The sequence below is a fragment of the Danio rerio genome, chromosome 22 (genome assembly GCF_052040795.2).
Source record: "Danio rerio strain M-AB ecotype USA chromosome 22, GRCz13ab, whole genome shotgun sequence".
Lineage (NCBI taxonomy): Eukaryota > Metazoa > Chordata > Actinopteri > Cypriniformes > Danionidae > Danio > Danio rerio.
The window spans coordinates 6532139-6555211 of record NC_141042.1 but is presented as its reverse complement, the minus strand read 5'-3'; the positions used below and the strand labels follow the sequence as shown (position 1 = coordinate 6555211).

Here is a 23073-nt window from a genome sequence, read left to right as displayed (position 1 = left end):
GCATTACCGCCACCGTCTGGATTGGAGTGTTGATCATGAGTTTAGTCACGCATGTGTTTATTATGAAACCAACTTCTGCTTTAAAACAAAAACAGTCAGCACAGGAGCGTGCTATCTCAAAAATAAGCGAATTTTACATAGTTTTTCTGTAGATGACATGTATAATCTATTTATACATAATATTGTTTTGTTTGCGTCTAAACATTGCGACCATCCACACTAAATATTCTTTTTTTTTTTTTTTTTGCTATCGTACCATGAATATTTTCTCAAATTATCATTAAACGTGGAGCTAACAGATTACTAGATAAAATAAGAACTTAATCGGTTGCCATCAGCCTTAATCGGTTGCCATATGGTTGACCGGAATCGGGCCAGTGCTTTACAGCCGCATCACAACCGCATGTGCGCGAGCGAGCTGCGGGCCGCACTCGGCCCGGATAACACTCGCCGATGCCGAGTCGGAGCCGGAGGCGCCGGAGGGCAGCCGAGCTCGGGCCGATTACTGCCTGCTATCTGGGTTATTTTATGTAGCCTAAGATGTATACAGGCGTGTAAGTTAGATTAAGCATGGTCTGAGAGAGGACATGTCCCCACCAATATTCACCATTGAAATGTCCCCACCAATAATTTAATTAACCTAAATCTGTCAATATTAACTTATTATAATATTAGACATGCAGAAAGGGTTAAATCACGTTCTCCTCCAGTCGCACCGCCCCTAAACACACACATGAGCATTGTGATTGGCTGAGAGTTTACCTGCCGTCACGTGAGAGGTATCAAACAATGTGGACATGGACAAAGGAAATTTTTCAACGAAAAGTCACATACGATAAAGTTTGCTACAGAATGAGTCCATCATGATAATGCTGTTAATGATTCTGTTTTTTTTTTAGTCTGTGAATAATGTATGTGTAATCATTGCAAAAATATTGATTTCAATATGATTTCCTCTAGTATAGTTACTATCAATTTAAATGTGTTTTGTGTTCACAAAGATAAATGTAAAAAAAAAGAGTAATATTGTTTGTGCGGTCTCTTTTCTACCTTTTTCCTGAACTAAAGATGCTATATAGGGTTGTCACGCTGTTCCACATTGTTACAGAGAACTTTGCACTGGTGACAATACATTATATATACACACATTTAGTTTGGTTTCAATCATTTGTTTTGTTTACTCATGTAAAAACAATTCGTTATACTGTACTGTAGAATGTTGTTTTGTTGACAGTATATGCTGTACATTTATATATTGCATTGTAGTGATATTTTATGAACTTCTTTTTTTTTGCTGGATTATTTTGTTGGATGGTTATAACCACTTTTTTTCTGTACCAAAGTATTTTCTACCATTGATTGTCAAATTGCTTCCTATTTTAGGTATTCATTTACAAATGTGCGTTTAAAGTTATAAATTACAGCTTTATATATAATAAACAGTTAGAATAAGACAAACATTTGTAAAATGCAAATTTATTATCATCTGTCATTGCATTTTTTTAACAAATCTGTTAAATTTGTAAATTTGTTTTATCTGTTTATTTACTTGAGTAAATGTGTGTAATTCTATATTCAGTTTTTTAATTAATTTCAGTAATATTATTAACTTGTGTGTGTGTGTGTGTGTGTGTGTGTGTGTCTATATATATTTATATATATATATATATATATATATATATATATATATATATATATATATATATATATATATATTTATTTATATATATATATATATATATATATATATATATATATATATATATATATATATATATATATATATATATATGTGTGTGTGTGTGTATGTTATATGACAAACTAGCTTTAAGTACCAAATAAAGTGACCCTATTTGGATTTGCATTTTAAACGTTAAATAACAGTTAAAAATATATTATTTTTTATTTCATATATTAAGGTTTCAGTTATGATACTCCAAAAATAATTCCGCAGAAATTCGCAGACTTTTAGCAAAGTTCTTCGCAGAAATAGCAAAAAATGTCTGCAGATTCCCTCTGGCCCTACCTACAGGCAATTAACAAACTGGCCAGCACATTCAACTTTCCACAGTCAGAAATTGAATATTTGAGTTATAATAAAAGTTCATACATGATAATAATAATCCGTTTGGTCTTGTAAGCCACCTGAACCTAACTAGGGCCCTGACTATTTAATTTAACTTAATACATTGTATGAGATCATTAATTAATAATGTAATTTAATAGCAGTTAAATAATTAATAGCAGCTTAACTCCAAATGTAAATGTCAACCACTAGATGGCGGTTTGTAGTTAAGTTTGCTCATATAACAACCCTCAAGGTTGTTTTTAAGTACAGGTGAACAGATGGCGGATGTACACTGGGTATTCTAGTTTTACTAAGCCATGTTTCCACTTGTTTATATATTGTAAGCTGCATTTTCTTTATCAAGTAAAAAAGACAACAATTGGATGTTTATGCATGAACACAATGACTTTATTTCTAATTCATGAGTAACAAACATCTGAACACCTGTTCCAGTGTGGGAATAACACCTCTCATGTTGCTTGACGTCACTGTGTGTCAGGGTAATGTTTTAGGAACTGAATGTTTCTTTCGTTCTTGTTTTTAAGAGGCGCTTATGTTAGTCTACTGATAGTATAGAAAGCCTTATGTGGGGCAATGGCCTGCGCTATAACTAAGAGATATTTTGAACACTTGAAATCTTTTTGTTAAACATGATATTTTAGCACCAGCAAATCAAGTAATTGTCTTTCTGTATATTGATGGCTATTTTTCTGCTTTTTGGATGCACTAGTCAACCTCCTTATCTTCATTTTAGAAAGTAACTGTATAGTTGTATATCCACTCTTTATCCATCTAAATTATTAGTTTATTGCTTACAGTAGTACATATACATGCTTTAAAATATACGCTATATATGCATTGCGTGTGGTTATATCACATGTCAGCTAGCCTACTTGATTGCTAAGAATATACACCACATTACCCTCTGACACAAATGCGCTGAATGGAACAGTAAACGTTGGAGATTAAATAAATATTAGTATTTCCTGCTATGTGTTGAGAGATTATGGAGTGCACAATACAAATAAACAACTTTTTAAATAAAATCCCTGTTAGTTTCAGTTTTATTTCATAGAAACTTGTAGGCGAGAGATTCATGCAAACAAAATGGAAAAATAAAAAAGTCCTTCAACCATATGACGTCAATGAATGTGTCAAGTGTCAACCGCAGACAATCATCAGCCCAAACAAAAAAAAAAAACCTGTTTGTCTACCTGCAGATCACTTTCATGTTGATGGGAAAGAAAATCACACCTAATCCCACTCAGTTGCTCGTGGTGCAGAGCTGCAAACATCACTTATGAAACATGAACATGTTCATTACCGAATATGCAGCTTAAAACGTTTGTAAGTGTGCAGTGAATGAGGAATTTTAAAATTTGATTATCTTCTTGTGGCAATCGGAGCATACTCCACAGTGTCCTCGGCACATGTCTGTAAAAAAAAAAAAGTTGAAAAAACAGTTAACGTAAAGGAGATATAAAAACCAGTTGCCTGTATATGTTACATTGGTTGCATAGCTGTTTTTCTGCAGGTGAACAAGGTTCTTTAAGTTTAAATTATATTCCAGCACAGTTTATTTTAAATTGGTTTGGTCTGATGGGAAAAAAAACACTCAAGTAAAGAAAATATAGACTTTTATTTTTATAGACATATTTTGTCGACAATTTGAAAAAAAAGGTCAAACATCAACTCTTAAAAGGCTTGTAGGTTTTTGCTTTGTATGCAATTGAAGAACCATTGTTGTTGTTTCCATGACCACACATTTAATAAACAACTCTTAAAAAAAGACAATAGTATCTGGATGAGTCTTGAGCAATGTCAGACATAACGCAGGGCTCGACAATAAGGATTGTTACTATCCCGATCCGGCCAGTGCTGCCTTGTCACTTAAATTGTATTTGGTTGCTACTGTTTGTCAGTTGCATGCAAATACTGTCTTATGCTGTGTTCACACCAGAAGCGGAACGCATGGATAAATCGCGCTGTTCATGCATAAATAGACGCATGAATCTTTTGAATTTACTCATTTCATTTGTGCATCAAATTAGCTACATTCGCGAGTCAAATTCACTTCACAGTAGATGCGGATTCATGCCAAGGCCAGGGCTTCTGTCTGCCCGGTGACTCTAGCTTTGTTGCTATAATGGCTAACATGGTTTTTATTGAGACAATAGCTGTGTTTATTTGCTTTAGGAAGTCTGAAAAACAGTGTTGATTCATTAAGAGTCCACTAGATCCATTCTGAGGTGCACCCAGCTCTGTAAAGTTCATCAGCTCCTCCAGAAACTGAACCTGGATGATGGAACCTTTCAGCGGTGCTTTAGACTGAGCCGAGCCCAGTTTGATGAACTGTTGTCCGGTGTCGGCAGGAGGATTATCGCCAGGGATAGCAACAACAGGCATTACATCATAATCACGCCCCCACAAGAGAAAACTTCTGATTGGTTAACGCTGTGCAAATGTCTGCTCCAGTAATAGCGCAAAACGCATCATTCGTGCCACCTTGTTTGCCCGTATAACGCTGCAGAATCAATATTCGCATCTTTGCATTGGCTTAACATGTTATACACTCGTGCTTGACACTTCTTCCATGTCTGGTGTGAACGCAGCATTAGGGTGCTTTCACACTTAGACTTTTTTTCGGAACCTGTCGCGTTTGCCCAGTTAGCGCAGTTTATTTGGCATACGTGAATCCTGCAGTCATGAGAATCTGCGCCAAATCAATTGGTCCGAGATTGCCTGAATAGGGTAGTTTCAGCTCGATTAAAATGAGCGTTGGAGTGGATCAATTGTAGGGATAAAGCAAAACGATCTAACTAACCAGGCCAGATCACAGTGTATAATGGGTGTAATAGCCATACACAGTTATATGAAGAGAGAATGATGAGTACGGCGAGATGTCATTCCTAGCTAATATGTGTTTCATGTCGAATATGAAAGTGAAAGCATGCTGAAATATTACAGTGCTGTTTATCTGTTAGGAAAATTGACTGAAATTACCATCTGATAATTTTTCCATATTGGAATCTTATAATATTTTGTATTAGGCCTATTATTTTGTTCATTTCTGCACACCTCAAAAGAAAAATAAACATTGATCTGCTTCATGATCTGACTGCAGTCCCGGTTCATCTGATCTTTCTCTCTATAATTTAAGCCTGTAATGCGTAATTATAGCCAACTTTTTGTTATAGATTTTAATAGAGATCTGCGCGGGATTAAATTTTTAATCCCGCTCCCGCCAGGTTTTAGTCCAAACCTGACCGCTCCTGCTTTATTCAGCATTTGTTGTCCTGCTGCACGACCCGTCCCGTTTTATAACCGCCGTGCCCATTCCCGCTAACCAGGACAAAACCAAAACGAGTCGGGAGCGATATTGTTAGACCGCCCACTCCCGTTTAAATTACCCCAGTTACCAGCCGCTCCCGCGATTTATTCGGAAATTTATTCCAGCGCCGCAAGAAATCTGGACGGGTCCTGCGGCTCCCGAGGTACAGTTGCGGGAATGCAGACCTCATTATTTAAGTTGTAAGTTGTATTAAAAGAAACAATTTGCTGAATAAAAAGTTATTTCAGTTATGTTTGGTTTTGACACATTATTTAAAATATGTGGCTAAGAAGTAGCCACTCGCTTTTTTTTTTGGCAGTGCAAGTAAAAATCTGAACCATTGTACCAATCGGGCCAGTAGAAAAAATCCTTAGTGTTGAACCCTGCAATGCACTCAATAGAGCTAGTGATGTCACTGTGAAGCGTAGGGTTAGGTGAGCCTATTCAAAAGCATTGCTTGCAGCTTAGATTTCAACTGTACCAAGTCTGCATCCAGACCCCTCTCAAATAATCTTTTTTTTTTTTTTTTTTTTTTTGTATGAAGAATATTTTAAAAATTTAAATATAAGATTTGTTTTTGGACTAAAATGGTTTTACTAGACATTATAGTTCTTTAATAGAACAATTAATTGTTTTTTTTTTTTACATTGGGAGCATTAGTTATAGAAATACCACATTTTAAAAAGTGATCAGTTTGCTTTATTTAACAATAAATTGTTCTTAAAGTGATTAGTTGATGTTTACATAAGTGATCAAATCCATTGCTCGCTTTTAAAATGAAAGCAAGTTTAGCAGGAAATACCTCATATGAGCTATAGTTTCTTGTTGAATGTTGACTTCACACATCAAATATTTGTCAGTTTCATGATCGATCATACACAAAACCAACCAGCATATAATAGTAATGATCTTACCAAATTCTTTACTTTTCTTTGGTAGATTGTCGGCTCAATGTACGTGATCTCGTCTTCTTCGGTCCCGACTGTTTTAATGACAGAAATGAACACTTTAAAAACAAAATGCTAATATGAATTATAATTCAAACCCAGAAGCATGTTTAATGAAAGTAATTATAACTGAACCTCTGCCATACTTGGAGATGTGAATTTAAATGTCAATAAAGCACTAAAAGTTTTTTTTTTTTTTTTTTTTAAGACTATATTCATGATGCTGATTCATTTTAAAATTATGTTGCTTTATTGTATTTAAATGCACAGTAGCTGATAAATTACCAGTATGCACTGTAAACCTACAGTAGCATACTGTAAACTGCACAGTTTGAAAAAAAAACTGCTGGGAAAAGCAGCTTAATACTGTGGAAAAAAAAAAAAACTGTTTACAGTGCAATAAACGGCTGCATGCCGCAAAACTCAATGTCTTTCCTTTTACTCTTGTGCTAAGCCTAATTTGGTGTGTCTAGTCAAACATTATTATAAAAATGTAATATCACCAGGTTTCAGATTCAATCTTCAACAATTCTTGGCAAAGGTTTTGCATTTCTTTATGAAATTGATAGTTTGTGGGCTTCAAAAATGTGAGTGTATGCACCTAAATTTTGGAGATACCGTCTAAGCATTGGTGATGCGATGACGCAGTAGGTAGTGCTGTCGCTTCATCGCAAGAAAGTTGCTGGTTCGAGCCTTGATTGGGTCAGTGGGCGTTTCTGTGTGGAGTTTGCATGTTCTCCTCGTGTTGGCGTGGGTTTCCTCCGGGTGCTCCGGTTTGCCCCAGAGTGCAAAGACAAAGAATTGGGTAAGCTAAATTATCCCTAGTGTATGTGTGTGAACGAGTGTGTGTTTCCCAGTGATGGGTTGCAGCTGGAAGGGCATCCGCTGCATAAAACGTATGCTGGATAAGTGGTTGCTTCATTCCTTTGTGGCGACCCCAGATTAATAAAGGGACTGAGCCGAAAAAAAAATGAATGAATGCCAATGTTTAATACATATGCCGAATCAGAAGATATACAAAACCAGTGCCAATTCACAAAAGTAGTTGCTAAAAAAAATGAAAACCAGTATTTGAGATTTTTTTGGGACATCACAAGAGTAGCAAGGTGGAAAAATATCGCATAAAATGAGTGTTGAAATGATCAGAAAACAACAAAAAAGGTTGTAAGGAAGTACTGGAGTATTAATACATGATTTGTTTTTAATCTTTATCAATTACAACTTGCGTTGACAAATGAAATGGCTTTTGGTGGGAGTTTTAGTCTAATGAAATAACATTGAAAAGCCTTTTTTGGAGGAGTAAAGAAGTCTTTTCATGGTCAAAATGAGCAGAACTCAGCACAAAGGTTAAAAATAACTACTATTAAGAACGTTCTTATTTGATTTAACTCCGATCAGTTCCTCCAGGATTTGGCAAAGACTTTTTATATTACTTTTTTTAAATTATTTTTATATTAAAATTACATTTTGTAAAGGCTTTTGCCAATCGCATTGCATTATTTGCTTCAATTTTATGTTTTGTTTTGAAAATACACCTCAATCTTGTAAAAAAAAAATGTATTATTATTTTTCTTTATTATTTCAAGAACCTTTGCATTCCTGGAGGAATTGCCTTGTTACTGACAACTTGCATTTACAAAGTATATTTAAAAATATTTTATATTTAATGTATTTTAACACTTGCCTTCTTGAGCCGTTTTTCTGCATTTCCTGTAAATACAGACGATCAGGCCTGCGGCAACTATCAGCAGAGATCCAGCAGAAACCAGCACTAATAGAGAAACTGAATCTGTAACTATAGAGAGGGATAAAGTCACTGATAGCATTTTGCTGCTTTATATGAAAAGTAAAACAAAAAAATCAGTTTATTGAACTTTCATTTTGGGCTAGATTACAACAGCTGGTGTTGCTGTTATTTGCACAATCCTCAAAACCATGTAAAACATATAGGACTTTATGTAATACGTAAAGAAATAGTTCACCCAATAAAAGAATATTTACTCACTGTTTACTCTCTCAAGTGGCTCTAAACTTTTGGGTTTCTTTTGAACGCATAAGAAAATATATTTAATGAAAGCTGGAAGCTTATAACCGATGACCTCCATTGTATTTGTTCGATATTTACAGGTTTCCAGCTTCCTTAAAAATATCATCTTTTGTGCTCAACGGAGGAAAGAAGCTAAAGCAATCTTGGAACTAAAGGGTAAATAAATTATGACAATTTTTTTTCTGGTTTACTATTCCCTTAAAGCAGGGCTGATACATCCTTTTCCTGGTAATTTACATATCTGCAGAGCAGTTCAGCTCCAACCTTTATCAAACACAACTAAACCAACTAAGTAGGATCTGAAGCAGCACTTGAAATGTAAAAACAAGTGTGTTTGATCAAGGTTGCTGCTAAAATCTGCAAGAAGGTATCTGCAAGAACAGGATTTAGCACCTCTGGCTTAGCAGTCAAATTATGAAGAATAAAAAAAGCTAAATCCACCAATCTAGTTTAAAACTTGACTAAAGCCAAATCTCTTTGTGTTAGCATTCAGAAACAACACAAATGCATAACTCTTGAAATGTGGCTTGTACACACCAAGTCAACGGCAAACAACTAGATCCATTGAAACCCAACTCTGTTGTCGGTCGCCAGGTAGCAGCTTACATCTGGTTTCATCTTGACCATCTTTCCACTCCAAAGGGGGGCGGTGTCTGTTTTTTCTTTCAGAACCGCAAAACTGGCACTTCCAATGGGTATGTGCAAGCGGCATGCAGTATCATTCATTCAGCTTAGTCCATTATTTATCAGTGGTCGCCAATTATTCTGGCATATGTTTTACACAGCAGATGCCCTTCCAGCTGTAACCCAGTGCTGGGAAACACAAATACACTCTCGCGTTCACACAAACTCATACACTACAGCCAATTAAGTTCATCAATTCACTTGTATCGCGTGTCTTTGGACTGTGGGGGAAACTGGAGCACCAGGAGGAAACCCACACCAACACGGGGAGAACATGCAAACTCCACACTGAAATGCCATTGCCAACTGACTCAGCTGGGACTTGAATCAGCAATCTTTTTGCTGTGAGGTGACAGTGCTAACAACTGAGCCACTGTGCTGCCCATTCAGTATCACTATTACAGTAATTTGTCACTCAAAATGGATGGATTTACTCCTGCAAATATGACTGATAATCTAATAGTTTAAACCATTGCAAATATTGGAGAATTGTAGCAAAATCACAGCCGGCCTGTTTGTGTTTCTTGGCTTGAATTGCTTATTTGCTAAGGCACTTCACTACACAACAACTGTTCTCTAAATCGTTGCTTAAAAACTAATCAGAGAGCTCTTGTTAGCCGATGCTGATTCTACATGCTTAATTGGGTCTAGACTGCAGCTCTGCAGAAGAAATTTGGCCAGAGGAGAACTGGTTGTACCCAACTTGGCTTGGTTTCTCTTTAGAGTTTTTTTCCTTCACTTTCGTCAATTGGGGAAGTTTGTTCCTTGCCACTGGTTTGGGACTAGCAGAGCTGTGCATCAGTGGAGTTTCTCTTCAGTGTTTCAACTTTCAGCTGTTACATCATGCATTAAACTGAACTTCATCTGTAAAAACTGCACTGAAGCAGTTTCAGTTTACTAGAACTTCATCTGTGTTAAACTGTTTTGTCACAATCTACATTGTAAAAAAATGCTGTAGAAATAAAGTTGAATTGAATCAAACCAGTCAGTTCAGTAGATATCAATTCAGCTGCTGTACCTGAACATGATGTCTGGCAGAGTGTGTTGATGTCCAGATGTGTGGTCTGGTTGCTGATGGTGTTGTTGATCACACAGCTGTAGGTGTTGTTATCCTGATATTCCACCTCCAGAGGTAGAGAGAGACTGATGCTGAGATCAGACACACTGATGCTGGACAATACACTGTTTCCTTTGTACCAGGAGAGACTCACAGCGCTCACATTCACCACTGAACACAACACTGAACAATACTGCACTGATGAAGAACACTGAGAAGAGTTGAAGATGAGGACAGGAGCAGGCAGATAAGCTGGAATATAAAGAGAAATTTGGAGATGTTAGATATTGTTAATAGTTATATGTATCTTTATATATATATATATATATATATATATATATATATATATATATATATATATATATATATATATATATATATATATATTAGTGCTATCAAAATTAACGCGTTAACGCATGCAATTAATTTGAAATAATTAACATGTTAAAAAAAATTTACGCAGTTGCAGGTTTTTTTTTTACTTCCTGGTTTGGAGGACATGTGTTTAACATGCAAGAAATATGGATAAGATCAAGGAAGCACTTTTTGAAGGCAAGTTTCAGTATAAAACAATTAGTCGCATCAGCAGGCTCTTTCGTTTCATTTTTAACTTGCCTTTAAGGTAATCAAATCGCTGCTTACACACTAGGCTCTTAATAAGAGTATTATCTTAATCATATTAAAATCTGAGTATTGGTGTCTTATGTAAATGTATTCAGAAAGTCTCTGGTGAAGTCGTGAGCTGTCAAAGACAGGGCATTACTCTGCCTTTCAGCATGAGCCCTCCAAATAGCGTGTTTCCTCATTAAACGTAACAAAAGCGTATGCTTCGCGTTGTTGTGTCAGAATCCTTGTGAAATACAGCCATACTTTAGATCGATTAGTTTAAGGAAAATTAATGAACGCGATCATGTGTGTTGTATCTGATGGGAGTCGCTCCAGCGCATTGTGTGTGTCTGTCTGTGATTGTGTCTGTGTCAGGCCCGTTGAGGGGTGTCAGGGGTGGAGTGAGCGACGTATCTGAGTTGGGCCGTGTGTGCGTGAGACGTACCTGAAGAGCAGTGGGGGTGAGTTGCAGGCGACATACCTGAGGTGCTAGGAAGGATGTGGTGGAAAGGGATGTTTAAGGACTGGGCGGGAGACGCGCAATTTCCGGGAGATTATCATTCATTTGCGGGCATCCAGGAGTCTCTGTGCATTTGCGGGATACTCCTAGTCTTAGCAACTGGATGAATGTAAAGGAGGACTGAGCAAAATTGTTTCTACTATAACTATATAACTAATGTTCTCAACGCACAGTTGCACTCAAACTTTACAATGAGTGCAACTGTTTGTATTCAAGTTTTTTATTATTATTATTATTATTATTATTATTATTATTATTATTATTATTTTCCATATCTGTAATGCCTGTATTTTGGCATTTTTTTGCAGTCCACTTAGAATCCAACTTGGAAATCAAATTTTTCTTTATTGGCATTGCTTGTTTTAAAATTCAAATGGCTTTAACATGCCTGTGTTTTAATTTCTGTAATAAATATGGCTGTCAAGCCAGGATCTTGATGGTTTATTGTGGGTTTGTTGTTTACATGAACAAATCTGTGTTACAAGTTAGACAAAAATTCTAATAAACAATTATATTTTGAATTTAAATACTTTTTGTCTTGTGTTTACATTAATTTCACACTTGAATAGCCAAAATTACAAGTAGGCGACGCAGTGGCGCAGTAGGTAGTGCTGTCGCCTCTCAGCAAGAAGGTCGCTGGTTCGAACCTCGGCTCAGTTGGCGTTTCTGTGTGGAGTTTGCATGTTCTCCCTGCCTTCGCGTGGGTTTCCTCCGGGTGCTCCGGTTTCCCCCACAGTCCAAAGACATGCGGTACAGGCGAATTGGGTAGGCTAAATTGTAGTGTATGAGTGTGTGTGTGAGTGTGTGTGTGGATGTAAGGGTATCCGCTGTGTGGAAGCTTGCTGGATGGGTTAGCGGTTCATTCCGCTGTGGCGACCCCGGATTAATGAGGGGACCAAGCTGACAAGAAAATCAATGAATGAATGAAATTTCAAGTTTCAGTCTTTTAAATACGACGATACCCCCACCCACCCACTTGTCTAAACACAACCGACAGCGTTTTGAAAAGCAATCTGGAAAAAGAAAAGCCCTCACCTGATTTTTACCTCATTCTCACCCTGTTAGTTACTCATTTATTTTATTATATTTTTTGGCTTCTGTTTTTGTCTTACCCACTTTCTGGAACCATTCTTCGCCAGACTCATGCTGCGTTCACACCAGATGCGGAAGAAGTATAAAGTGTGAGTGATTTACATGTTAAGTTAATGCAATGATGTGAATAGACATCGTGCAAATGACGCAGTTTGCACAAATATAGTGGTTTGAGTGTGAGTATCACGCTAATCGCTCAAGTTAGAGAATCTGAACTTCAGCTGACATTTGCACCTTGTTAACCAATCTTGAGCTTGCTCTTCTATGGGCATGATTATGACGTAGTGCCTGTTATTGGTGTCCAAAGGGAAAATTCTCCTGCCGACACCAGACAACACTTCATCAAATTGGGCTCGGTTTAGTCAGAAGCACTGCTAAAAAAACCCATCATCTAGTGATGTTTTGTAAACAAATTTCGGGAGGAGCATGCGCAGAAGTTTCAGTATCGAATACGTCATTGACAATTATCCCATCATCAAATCAGTTCTTGAACAACCCCTATATATACCAAAGCTGTCTTACCTGCAGCATCTCACGACTTTAGCATCCCTCCACTACCCCGTCACCTCACCTCTTGCATTGCATTCCCGGGGGGAGCGTTCTGAGGCCGGGCTAGATACTTCGCTCAAATCCCAACTCCTCTTTGTTCGCTTATAAGGGGAGTAACTCGAGTTGGGGTGTCTCCTCGGGCTCAGAGCCCTCCCCCCGGACAGCACGCCAAATATGCTTTATATTTAAACGAATGCAAGTGTGAACTCGTGAAGGTTAAGTTTCTGAAGGAGTTTATGAGGAGCTGGATGCACCTCTGAAAGGATCTAGTGGACTCAAACACGGCTCCAAGCGAATCAACGCTGTTTTTCAGCCTTCATAAAGCACATAGACACAACTATTTTCTCAATAAAATCTATGTTAGCCATTTAGCAATGAAGCTAGAGTTACTGGGCAGACAGAAGCCCTGGCCATCACGCGAATCCGCGTCTTTGCTCAGTGAATTTGCCGCGCTAATAAAGTGGATTAGACGTGAGAATGAAGCGAGTAACCTCAAAATGCTCACGTGTCTATTTATACACGAATAGCACGATTTATCCGTGCATACCGCTTCTAGTTTGAACAAAGCATCAAAGCCCGTCCTCTCTGCATCTCAAGTCCACTGACGTATGTGGCAAGCCACTGGACAAACTGGTAACAGCAGGAAAACTGTCGATACCGAAGTAAGTGGTCAGCTGCTAGCGCAAAAAGGAACAGCGTCATACCACCCCGTAGCGTACGTTTTAAAGATAAAATGCAGCCATACATACTTCTGGCTACATATTTCTCAATCTCCAGAAATGTATATAGGAGTGCTTTTTAAGATTGAGCCTATGTTGGATAATTAAACTACTGATTACATAATGAAATAAAGATAATCGAAGGATGGATGATCTTTACTCACCATAGACAGACACTCTGACTGTTTTTGATGATCGTTTTGCTCCACTAATATGCACTTGATAATCTCCAGCATGTTCAGATCTGATGTCTGTGATGGTCAGAGATCCAGTTTTATGATCCAGCTGCAGTCTGCCTTTGAATCTCCCATCAAGAACATCATAAGTGGAGAAGATTTGTTTCTCCATGCTAATTTTAGCTATGAGAAAGTTTTCAGATCCAAATTTCCACAGCAAGTCATCATTTATTTTCATTTCATTAATATCGGTGTGTAGATTGATGGAATCTCCCTCCATAACGGATACTGATTCAGCAAAAACACCTGGATGACAAAAAAAAAAACACACTGAGGGTCTTGTGGTTGTACAGACTCTGACATTGTTTGTATTGTTAGAACTGAAAAATAATTATTGCAACAAATCAAATCCAATCACTTTTATTGTCACATCATCAGCAGCACGTGTGCTATGATAAGTGAGGTCTCAAATGATTATTTCCTATAAAAACATGAAATAATAAGAATTTCCATGGCTGCAAGACCCTCTTCATTTAAATAGACATCATAAGCCCAAATCTGAACATCTTGCAATAAAGTGGTAATAATAATATAATTTCATCAGTTGGTAACTTAATGAACAGCACAGCGATATTAAGCTATTAACATGCTTCATGACTTACCAATGAGATGCCACCAGGACAGACAGAACAAAGAAAATATGTACAGCATTTTCTTCAGTGATCTAATGGAACTAAACACTCCAGCTGTATGAATATTGTGGCAGAGTGTGACCCACTTTGTACACACAAGACACACACACACACACACACGCACACACTGATGGTGGGTACATTTTCATACACTCAAAAAAAAATGCTGTTTCAAAACTACTAGTTTAAAATGAGCTGAAACAACACAATTATTTTTTGTGACAACTTAATTGTTTTATGTTCAATCCACTTACATTCCTTCATGTTGTCCCAACATAAATTGATTTCATGGAGCCCAGATTTTTTTTGTGTATAAATGCGTATATTCTGTGTAAGGAGCATTTCTTACAATGTTTTCTTAATAAGTTAATATAATTTAAAAAAACCTGCTTCTGCAATAAGACATATTTGCTTTTTGTTAATTTAAGATTGATAGTCTTTTAAATGTTAAATGCATAAAAAGTATGGATATTGTTATAATATATAATATAGTTATGATATATGTTATAAGGGTTATAAGAAATCGCTTTTCGGTAAAACAAACAAACAAAAAGTCAAAACTATGTGCCAGCTCACATGACCAGTTTTACTAACGATCAACTTTAGCAGCAATTGAGTCATACTGAAACATCCTGTGGTATGTTAGCTAAAGCGATCTGGTTAGGTCAGTTCTGCGTATGAGTGCTGTGGATACGGTGCATTTGTGTTAAGCTTTAGGTTAAGAGTTTCTTCCTGTCTCGCTTTTATGAACCTCACAGTCTGATTTCCTTTCTAAAAATGTTTCACATCTGTAATCAAATACTGAATCAAAACATTTGAAACTGAATTCATCACATATCTATACTGACCGCAGATCTTTTGATAACAATCTGTTTTGTTTATAACCACTTTTTCTCGACAGTAGTGGTTTGGAGTGTGTGTTTTTTTTTTTTTTTTTTTTTTTTTTTACTTGTCAGTGAGAGGGCGAGGTTCGGTCTTTCTAAATACTTATGTGATAAAAAAAACATTACTGCTACTGAGAAAGTTGACAGTACACAAGTGAATAAAAAATGCAATAGGTAAGGAAAATTACTGGTTTGTAAACATTCTGGATGCTCACGCATTATGGTTACAGAAATCAGTATTGTATGATATATTCTAAAATAAAAATGCAGAAAGAATATTAAAATATAAAATCAAAATTCTGTATTCTCAAAATTCCTGGAATAAACTTTACAATACTGATTAGGAAAATCTTTGCTCAGTAAATCTTCTAGGCTTTCATTCAAATAGTTCAATCTGAATCATAGATGTTTCTATTATATATCGCCTACGCTGTTGTTGTCTAGTGGCGACGCAGTGGCGCAGTGGGTAGCACGTTCACAGCAAGAAGGTCGCTGGTTCGAGCTTCAGCTCTGTTGGCGTTTCTGTGTGGAGTTTGCATGTTCTCCCTGCGTTCACGTGGGTTTCCTCCGGGTGCTCCGGTTTCCCCCACAGTCCAAAGACATGCGTACAGGTGAATTGGGTAGGCTAACTTGTCCGCAGTGTGTGTGTGTGTGTTTGTGTGTGTGGGAATGTATCCCAGAGATGGGTTGCTGGATAAGTTGGCGGTTCATTCCGCTGTGGCAACCCCGGATTAATAAAGGGACTAAGACGACAAGAAAATGAATGAATGAATGTTGTTGTCTTTTGGAAGGAATGCATCAATACAGCCACCATTTTGGTATAGGGTAGTGCTTCTTTGAAATGAATGTGGGACCAAGGTGCAGTCAAGAACTGGCCATCCAGAGCCAGAGATACACACACACACACAGATATATATATATATATATATATATATATATATATATATATATATATATATATATATATATATATATATATATATATATATATATATATATATATATATATGGGTCTAGATTTACAGTTAAATAAAAAGTCTGTTGTGTGTGATGAAGAGAAGACTTAGAGTCGTAGACGCAAAAAAAAATAAAAAATTTAATGAAGATCGCTGGCCGATCTAGGGCCGGAGTGGGACTCCTTTTCAGCCCTGGAGTTTCAAGCCTCAGACCGGCCCACCTCAGTTCACCACTGACTATATTAAAATAATGAATAAGAAGACTGTGGTCAAGTAAACAAATAAATTAATTTAAAAAGTGTGACTGCTGCTGAAAGCAGCAGATTCTGGAGCTAGGGACACCGGCCCTCGCGGCCAAAAAACGGACCGGCCCAACGGGAATTCTTCCGGTCCTCCCAATTAGCCAATCCGGGCCTGGGCCGATCTGATTTACAATACAGAAATTACTCATACACATACACAAGATCAGAAAGGGTGTGATTCAGAGAGACGGTTCCAATCGGTTAAGCAAAGATAGACAATTCTAAATATGTACATTGATAAGGAATTGTGTCTGAATCCAGATATGGATGGCGACATGGTGTTTTAGGGTAAGGACGACCCTAGAATATTCCAAGCTGATCTCCGACCTGTAAGGCTTAAATATCGGATACATATACACACACCCAAGAGACAAACTGTTATAACTAGCTCCTCACGGAATCTGCGCGAGCAGAATTCAGCAGATTTCTGCAGATTTTTAGCCCATCATTAATTCTGTTTATTTACTTGTGTAAATGTGACTAAATGCATATTTATTCAGTTTTTAAAGTAACTTCAGTAATATTATTAACTAATATGAAAATGTTCATTTGATTTATTAACAATATAGTTTGTACAGTAATATTTTCTGTCTTTTAGTAGAGATATTATATGAGAGACTTTCTTTGTTTACCAAATATAGTGGATCTAATTGGATTTCCATTGTAAAAATTAAATACATTATTATACGGTAAATACGTTACATTATACAGTACATTATAAATACGGTATTATTTTTCATTTAATATGTTGAAGTTTTAGTTATGATACTCCCAGAACCATTCCGCATAAATCTGCAGATTTTTACCAAAATTCTGCGCAAAAACAGCAAAAAACGTCCGCAAGTTCCGTCTGGCCCTAGTTATTACTCAAGGTTGTTTCTTGTAATGTGAGCTGTCTTATCAAACTAGTTCAAAACTAGTTCTGGTTTATTTAAAATTCCTGCTGTTATATTCTCACTACACACAAAGTCTATCTGTCATAAAAAGGAAATGCCTTTAAAAAGAGTTAACCATTAAAATAGTCAAATCACTTTAGACAGTATAATATCTAGACAGAACAATAGAAACAGTTGTTCCCAGTCAACAGATTCAACACAGCTTCCACTCAAGAGAGAGAGAGAGAGATCTCCATGACCTATTACCTAGTTTCGTGAGGCTCCTGGCAATAAAGTTAAAATAGACAAAGAGAGAAGCAAGGACAATGACCATTCTTACAGCAGTGTGTTCACTTATTCATTCATCAAAGTTAAATACTCATTCAAATAATTATATTAATAAAATAATGAGAAAAGGATCCATGCTGGGACGGATTGGAAGGCAGAAATCCGAATCTAACACCAGCATCTTCTAATTGACTTCAGTCTTGATCATTGCGGTTGAATGACATTTGTCCTGGGAGCACTGTACAAATGTGGCAGCAGTATTAACGCATACTCGGGGTCCGTTTGTGATATCTAGTGTATATATCTATGTATCTGAATCATCAGATATAAATTTGCATATGCGAGGGGAAAATAGTAAGAAATGTAAAGTAAAAAAAAAGAATGTTATGTAAAATAATGCATAAATAATGTTTTAATGTGCCCCTGTTATGTTATAAAAAGTTTTTTTCATTTGGGTCAAAAACTATTTTCATTGTTCTTTAATATGCGTTATTGTCCCAACTAATTCCTTATGATTTATTCAGCGATTTTATTGATTTATTTGTTTATTTTAAACCCCTCTTTTGCATGGCACTAATCTGCAGCTATTGGTCCAATGACCCAGTCTGTTGTGATTGGTCTACTGCATGCACTGAGTGGTGGAAACAGAACATCCATTGTGGCTTTAAGGGGGTCACACACACCATGCTACACCACGTCTTTTTACCGCACATCAGCAGGAAATACTGAAGTTTAAAACTTCTCCGCACTGCACACACAAACTTGTCAGAGGTTCATTCAGCTGTGTGAAAGATTTGGTTTGCAGTTCAAACAAGCAAAATCAATGAGGTTTGTTTTCATCGTAAAGCAATGCGAACAGACATCCAATTGCGGCGAAAATGTGCGACAGTGTTTTGTTTTCCTAAAACATTCTTCAATTCTTAAAGACCTGGATTGATAACAAAGTGGCTACACGTTAACTAAAACAACAAATATCACATTGCCCAAGCACTGTATGTCACACACACCAACACACACCCACAACAGGCAACAGGTTAAACTCGTCCTATGAGGAAATTAATAAATAAATCAGTAACAGAAAGACTTCTTGCACATGAGCTAACTGGTTTCGCTGAAGAGTCATGGCGAAAAATGGGTTTCCTCTTTTATTTGCAGTGATTTCTCTTTTGAAGCAAGGTAAGGTTATTTATTCATTTATTTCACATCCTCTTGTCAGCAAGAAAGTGTAATAATTAAATAGTCACCAGGACACATATTCAGCCCTGCGCTGTGTAGGTTTCAGTTTGTTCTCCAAAGGCACATGAAGCGGGAAGTCCTTCAGTCTTTCTTTATGTAAAGCTAGCTTTAAGTATTAGTATTAATGGTAACGTCGTACCGGTAAGACTTAAAGTGGAAAAGATGATAGATAGATAGATAGATAGATAGATAGATAGATAGATAGATAGATAGATAGATAGATAGATAGATAGATGTTGTAATTGCTAATTTACAATGCACATATACATTTTGCTACACTGTAAACGATTTCTGTTGTTTTCACAGTATTATACTGCATTTCTCAACAGTTTTTTACTGTATAAGCTGTGTACAGTGTGTTACTGTATATATTGTTGTTTTCACAGTATAATAATGTATTTTCAACTTTTCTATACTGTGAACATGGTAAACAGTATGTTACTGTAGATTTTATAATGAATTTTGGGGAAAAATCAGTTACTGTGCATCTAAATACAGTACAGCAAATGACCAAGAACAACTACACACACACTATATATATTATGATTATTATGTTTATTTATTTTTAGACAAATTATTTTGTGAAGTAAATAACCTAACCAGTTTCTTCAGACTATTCAAAACTGTCCCCTGGTTTTCCATTTTTGGGTGCACTGCTCCTTCATTTTATAAGGTAACATGGAAATATTAAATACTATTTAATAAACATAACTTTGTGCTAAACCAAAACGTAAATTGGAACAAAAATAATTGATTCACGTAACCAAAGACTGTTAAACACACAAAATGATTTCAAAGTCAGCTTGACCAACCTGCTTTAGACGGATTCAAGAATATTGGGCACCCATATGGGCCACCGTAGATATCTCCGCATTTTCAAAACAATATTTTAAAATACGCACTATCTTAATAAATAAACCACAGACTTGAGTTTAAAACAACTACATTCTCGCATGAAAAACGGTTAAAACTTTATATCATAACACATTTATTATCTAGTCATCGAAGACAGGGGCATGTCTCAATAATGTCCAGGCCGAGTAAAGCATGAGGTTTGCCGGATACATGAGTGATGGAGCGCCGTCAACGAGAAGGGTAATCCTGCACAACTGGAGTGGCTGCACTCTCAGGACCGCATTTTTAGGACCGCATCTTTAGGACCCTAGTTTTTTGTGACAGCGTCAACTGTCGGATTGGATCATGGATGCGCTAATGGCCGGCACGACACGGAAAGTGTAAGTACCGACTTTCTATTAAGTTTTATTTTAAACTGTTAAAGTATGTGTTTATTTTGTAATGCTACTGTTTTATACTGTGAGTTTAAGCAGAAATGCCAGATTAGCCTGCATGATTTACCCCACTTTCAAGGGTCAGGGGACTGGGACAAAAATGACTGCGGTCAAGCCAGCCGCGGTTCGGAAAAACACAGTCAAGCCAGCCGCGCTTTATATTTCGGCGCGCGCCTATTATTATCATTACGGTAATGTCAGCAGCCACACAGAGAGCGCTCCAGAGAGCACCCATTTCGCCCAGAAAAGAGAGATAACAACGAAATATAAGTTTATCCCCCTTTCCTCCCACGTATGCTTTATTAAACAATTTATTAGCTTTGTTTGACTGTTGTTATTTTAAGAAATTGGTTTCTGGGCTTACCTTTAATTTCCTCAAGTTTATCTTTTTGCTTCAAATGATTTTATAGCAGATCAAACGGACAGAATAAATATACGATTTCTAAATACACAGAATGCGTTTCTACTTCTCCTAGCCAACTACAGTACATTGCAAATAAGGTTAAATGCAATTTTATACAACGTGGCTAACCTCAGAAAGTGAAAACAATCATAAAGTAATCCAACAAAACATTGTTTGAATTACAAATATATGTTTATTTCATTTAAAGGGGATTTAAAAGGTTATGCTTCTTTCAGTATATGGGATATGGGGCATTATTACACTTTAGATGACTGTAAAGACCTTATTATTTGTTATAAGTAGAATAGAACAACAATAAGATCAGATGCAGGCAGTCAAATACTAAGCATACATCATATGAAGCCTGTTTTACTGCAGCATTTTGGAGAAATGTACCATTAACACACTTTAAAGTGCTATAAAGAAATAAGTAGAAAAACTACAAAGTTTGGTTCTGATACAGGATGTACATGCATACCTCATGTAAAAGACCTCATTCATGTGAGCAGAAGAAAACAATGGACAGGACATCCAATATTATATGCATACCTCATAATAACTTACTGCAGCATTTTGGAGAAATGTGCTATTATTGAGCTATAAAGTCTTTAAAGTGCATAAATACATTGTTTGACATAAGTTAAATAAAAGACTGATCTGGTTTGATACTGGATGTCCCATGCTATATGCATATATACTACATCTGAATACTTTTTACTTCAGCAATTTGGACAAAAAATGCTCATTTAAAATATGTAGAAAAAAAACAATAGTCAGGTCTGATACAGGACATCACATTCTAAACTTTAAATAAAGACTTGTTACTGCAGTGTTTTGGAGAAATTGGGTATTAACATTACTCAGTGTTATAAAGACCCAATTTCCAATAAGTAGACAAAAACAATGATCAGTTCCTGTACAGAACATCCCATGCTATATGTGTACTTCATATGAAATCTTTTTACTGCACTGTTTTGGAGAAACGGGGTAATAACCTAATAAAAAGTGCTATAAAGACTACATTTCAAATAAGTAGGAAAAAACAATGGTCAGTTCTTACACAGGACATCCCATACTATATATGTACTTCACATGAAACCTTTTTACTGCAGCATTTTAAAGAGACGGGGTATTAACATAATATAAAATACTATAAAGACCGCATTTTAAATAAGTAGAAAAAAACAATGGTCAGTTCTTACACAGGACATCCCATACTATGTGTGGACTTCACATGAAACCTTATTACTGCAGTGTTTTGGAGAAATTGTATAATATTATATTTCAAAGTGTTATAAAGACCCCTATTTAAATAAGTAGAAAAAAACAATGGTCAGTTATTATACACGACATCCCATACTATATCTCCACTTCACATGAAACCTATTTACTGCAGCATTTTAGAGAAATGGGGTATTAACATAAAATAAAGTGCTATAAAGACCCCATTTTAAATAAGTAGAAAAAAACAATGGTCAGTTCTTATACAGGACATCCCATACTATATATGTACTTCACATGAAACCTTTTTACTGCAGCATTTTAAAGAGACGGGGTATTAACATAATATAAAATACTATAAAGACCACATTTTAAATAAGTAGAAAAAAACAATGGTCAGTTCTTATACAGGACATCCCATACTATATATGTACTTCACATGAAATCTTTTTACTGCAGCATTTTAGAGAAATGGGGTATTAACATAAAATAAAGTGCTATAAAGACCCCATTTCAAATAAGTAGAAAAAAACAATGGTCAGTTCTTATACAGGACATCCCATACTATATATGTACTTCACATGAAATCTTTTTACTGCAGCATTTTAAAGAGACGGGGTATTAACATAATATAAAATACTTTAAAGACCGCATTTTAAATAAGTAGAAAAAAAACAATGGTCAGTTCTTATACAGGACATCCCATACTATATATGTACTTCACATGAAACCTTTTTACTGCAGCATTTTAAAGAGACGGGGTATTAACATAATAAAAAATACTATAAAGACCACATTTTAAATAAGTAGAAAAAAACAATGGTCAGTTCTTACACAGGACATCCCATACTATGTGTGGACTTCACATGAAACCTTATTACTGCAGCATTTTGGAGAAAGGGGGTATTAACATAATATAAAGTGCTATAAAGACCCCATTTCAAATAAGTAGAAAAAGACAATGGTCAGTTCTTATACAGGACATCCCATACTATATCTGTACTTCACATGAAACCTATTTACTGCAGCGTTTTGGAGAAAGGGGGTATTAACATAATATAACGTGCTATAAAGACCGCATTTCAAATAAGTAGAAAAAAACAATGGTCAGATCTTATACAGGACATGCTA

General features: G+C 36.2%; 2 protein-coding genes across 6 annotated transcripts in view; one reads left to right on the top strand and one right to left on the bottom strand.

Moving 5' to 3' along the window:
- Positions 1–2454: 2454 nt before the first annotated feature.
- LOC141380149 (CD48 antigen) lies at positions 2455–14643 on the bottom strand. The gene is made up of 6 exons (XM_087303747.1): positions 14459–14643; positions 13785–14102; positions 10096–10386; positions 8031–8141; positions 6314–6381; positions 2455–3502 (listed from the first exon to the last, which is right to left on the bottom strand). Exons 1-6 carry the CDS (start codon positions 14505–14507, stop codon positions 3452–3454), a joined length of 888 nt encoding a protein of 295 aa, XP_087159873.1. The 5' UTR covers positions 14508–14643; the 3' UTR covers positions 2455–3451.
- A 3808-nt stretch (positions 14644–18451) lies between these two features.
- si:dkey-19a16.4 overlaps positions 18452–23073 on the top strand; it is a 43369-nt gene continuing 38747 nt past the window's right edge. For 2 of the 5 annotated variants that reach the window (XR_015521218.1, XM_087302882.1), the window contains exon 1: positions 18452–18969. Coding sequence is in view for 3 of the 5 variants with exons in the window: in XM_087302882.1 (XP_087159008.1) it covers positions 18915–18969 (55 nt within the window). In the remaining 2 variants the exon portion in view is untranslated. The remainder of the gene's footprint in view (positions 18970–23073) is intronic. The other 3 variants (XR_015521217.1, XM_087302883.1, NM_001135552.1) reach the window with 3 other exon arrangements.

Coding starts and splice junctions, on each gene's coding strand:
- LOC141380149 (XM_087303747.1), bottom strand. CDS start 14,507: ATGCTGTACATATTTTCTTTGTTCTGTCTGTCCTGGTGGCATCTCATT. Junction 8,142..10,095: donor CTGCCAGACATCATGTTCAG/GTACAGCAGCTG, acceptor CCCTCTCTATAG/TTACAGATTCAGTTTCTCTA. Junction 3,503..6,313: donor AAAGAAAAGTAAAGAATTTG/GTAAGATCATTA, acceptor TTTTTTTTACAG/ACATGTGCCGAGGACACTGT.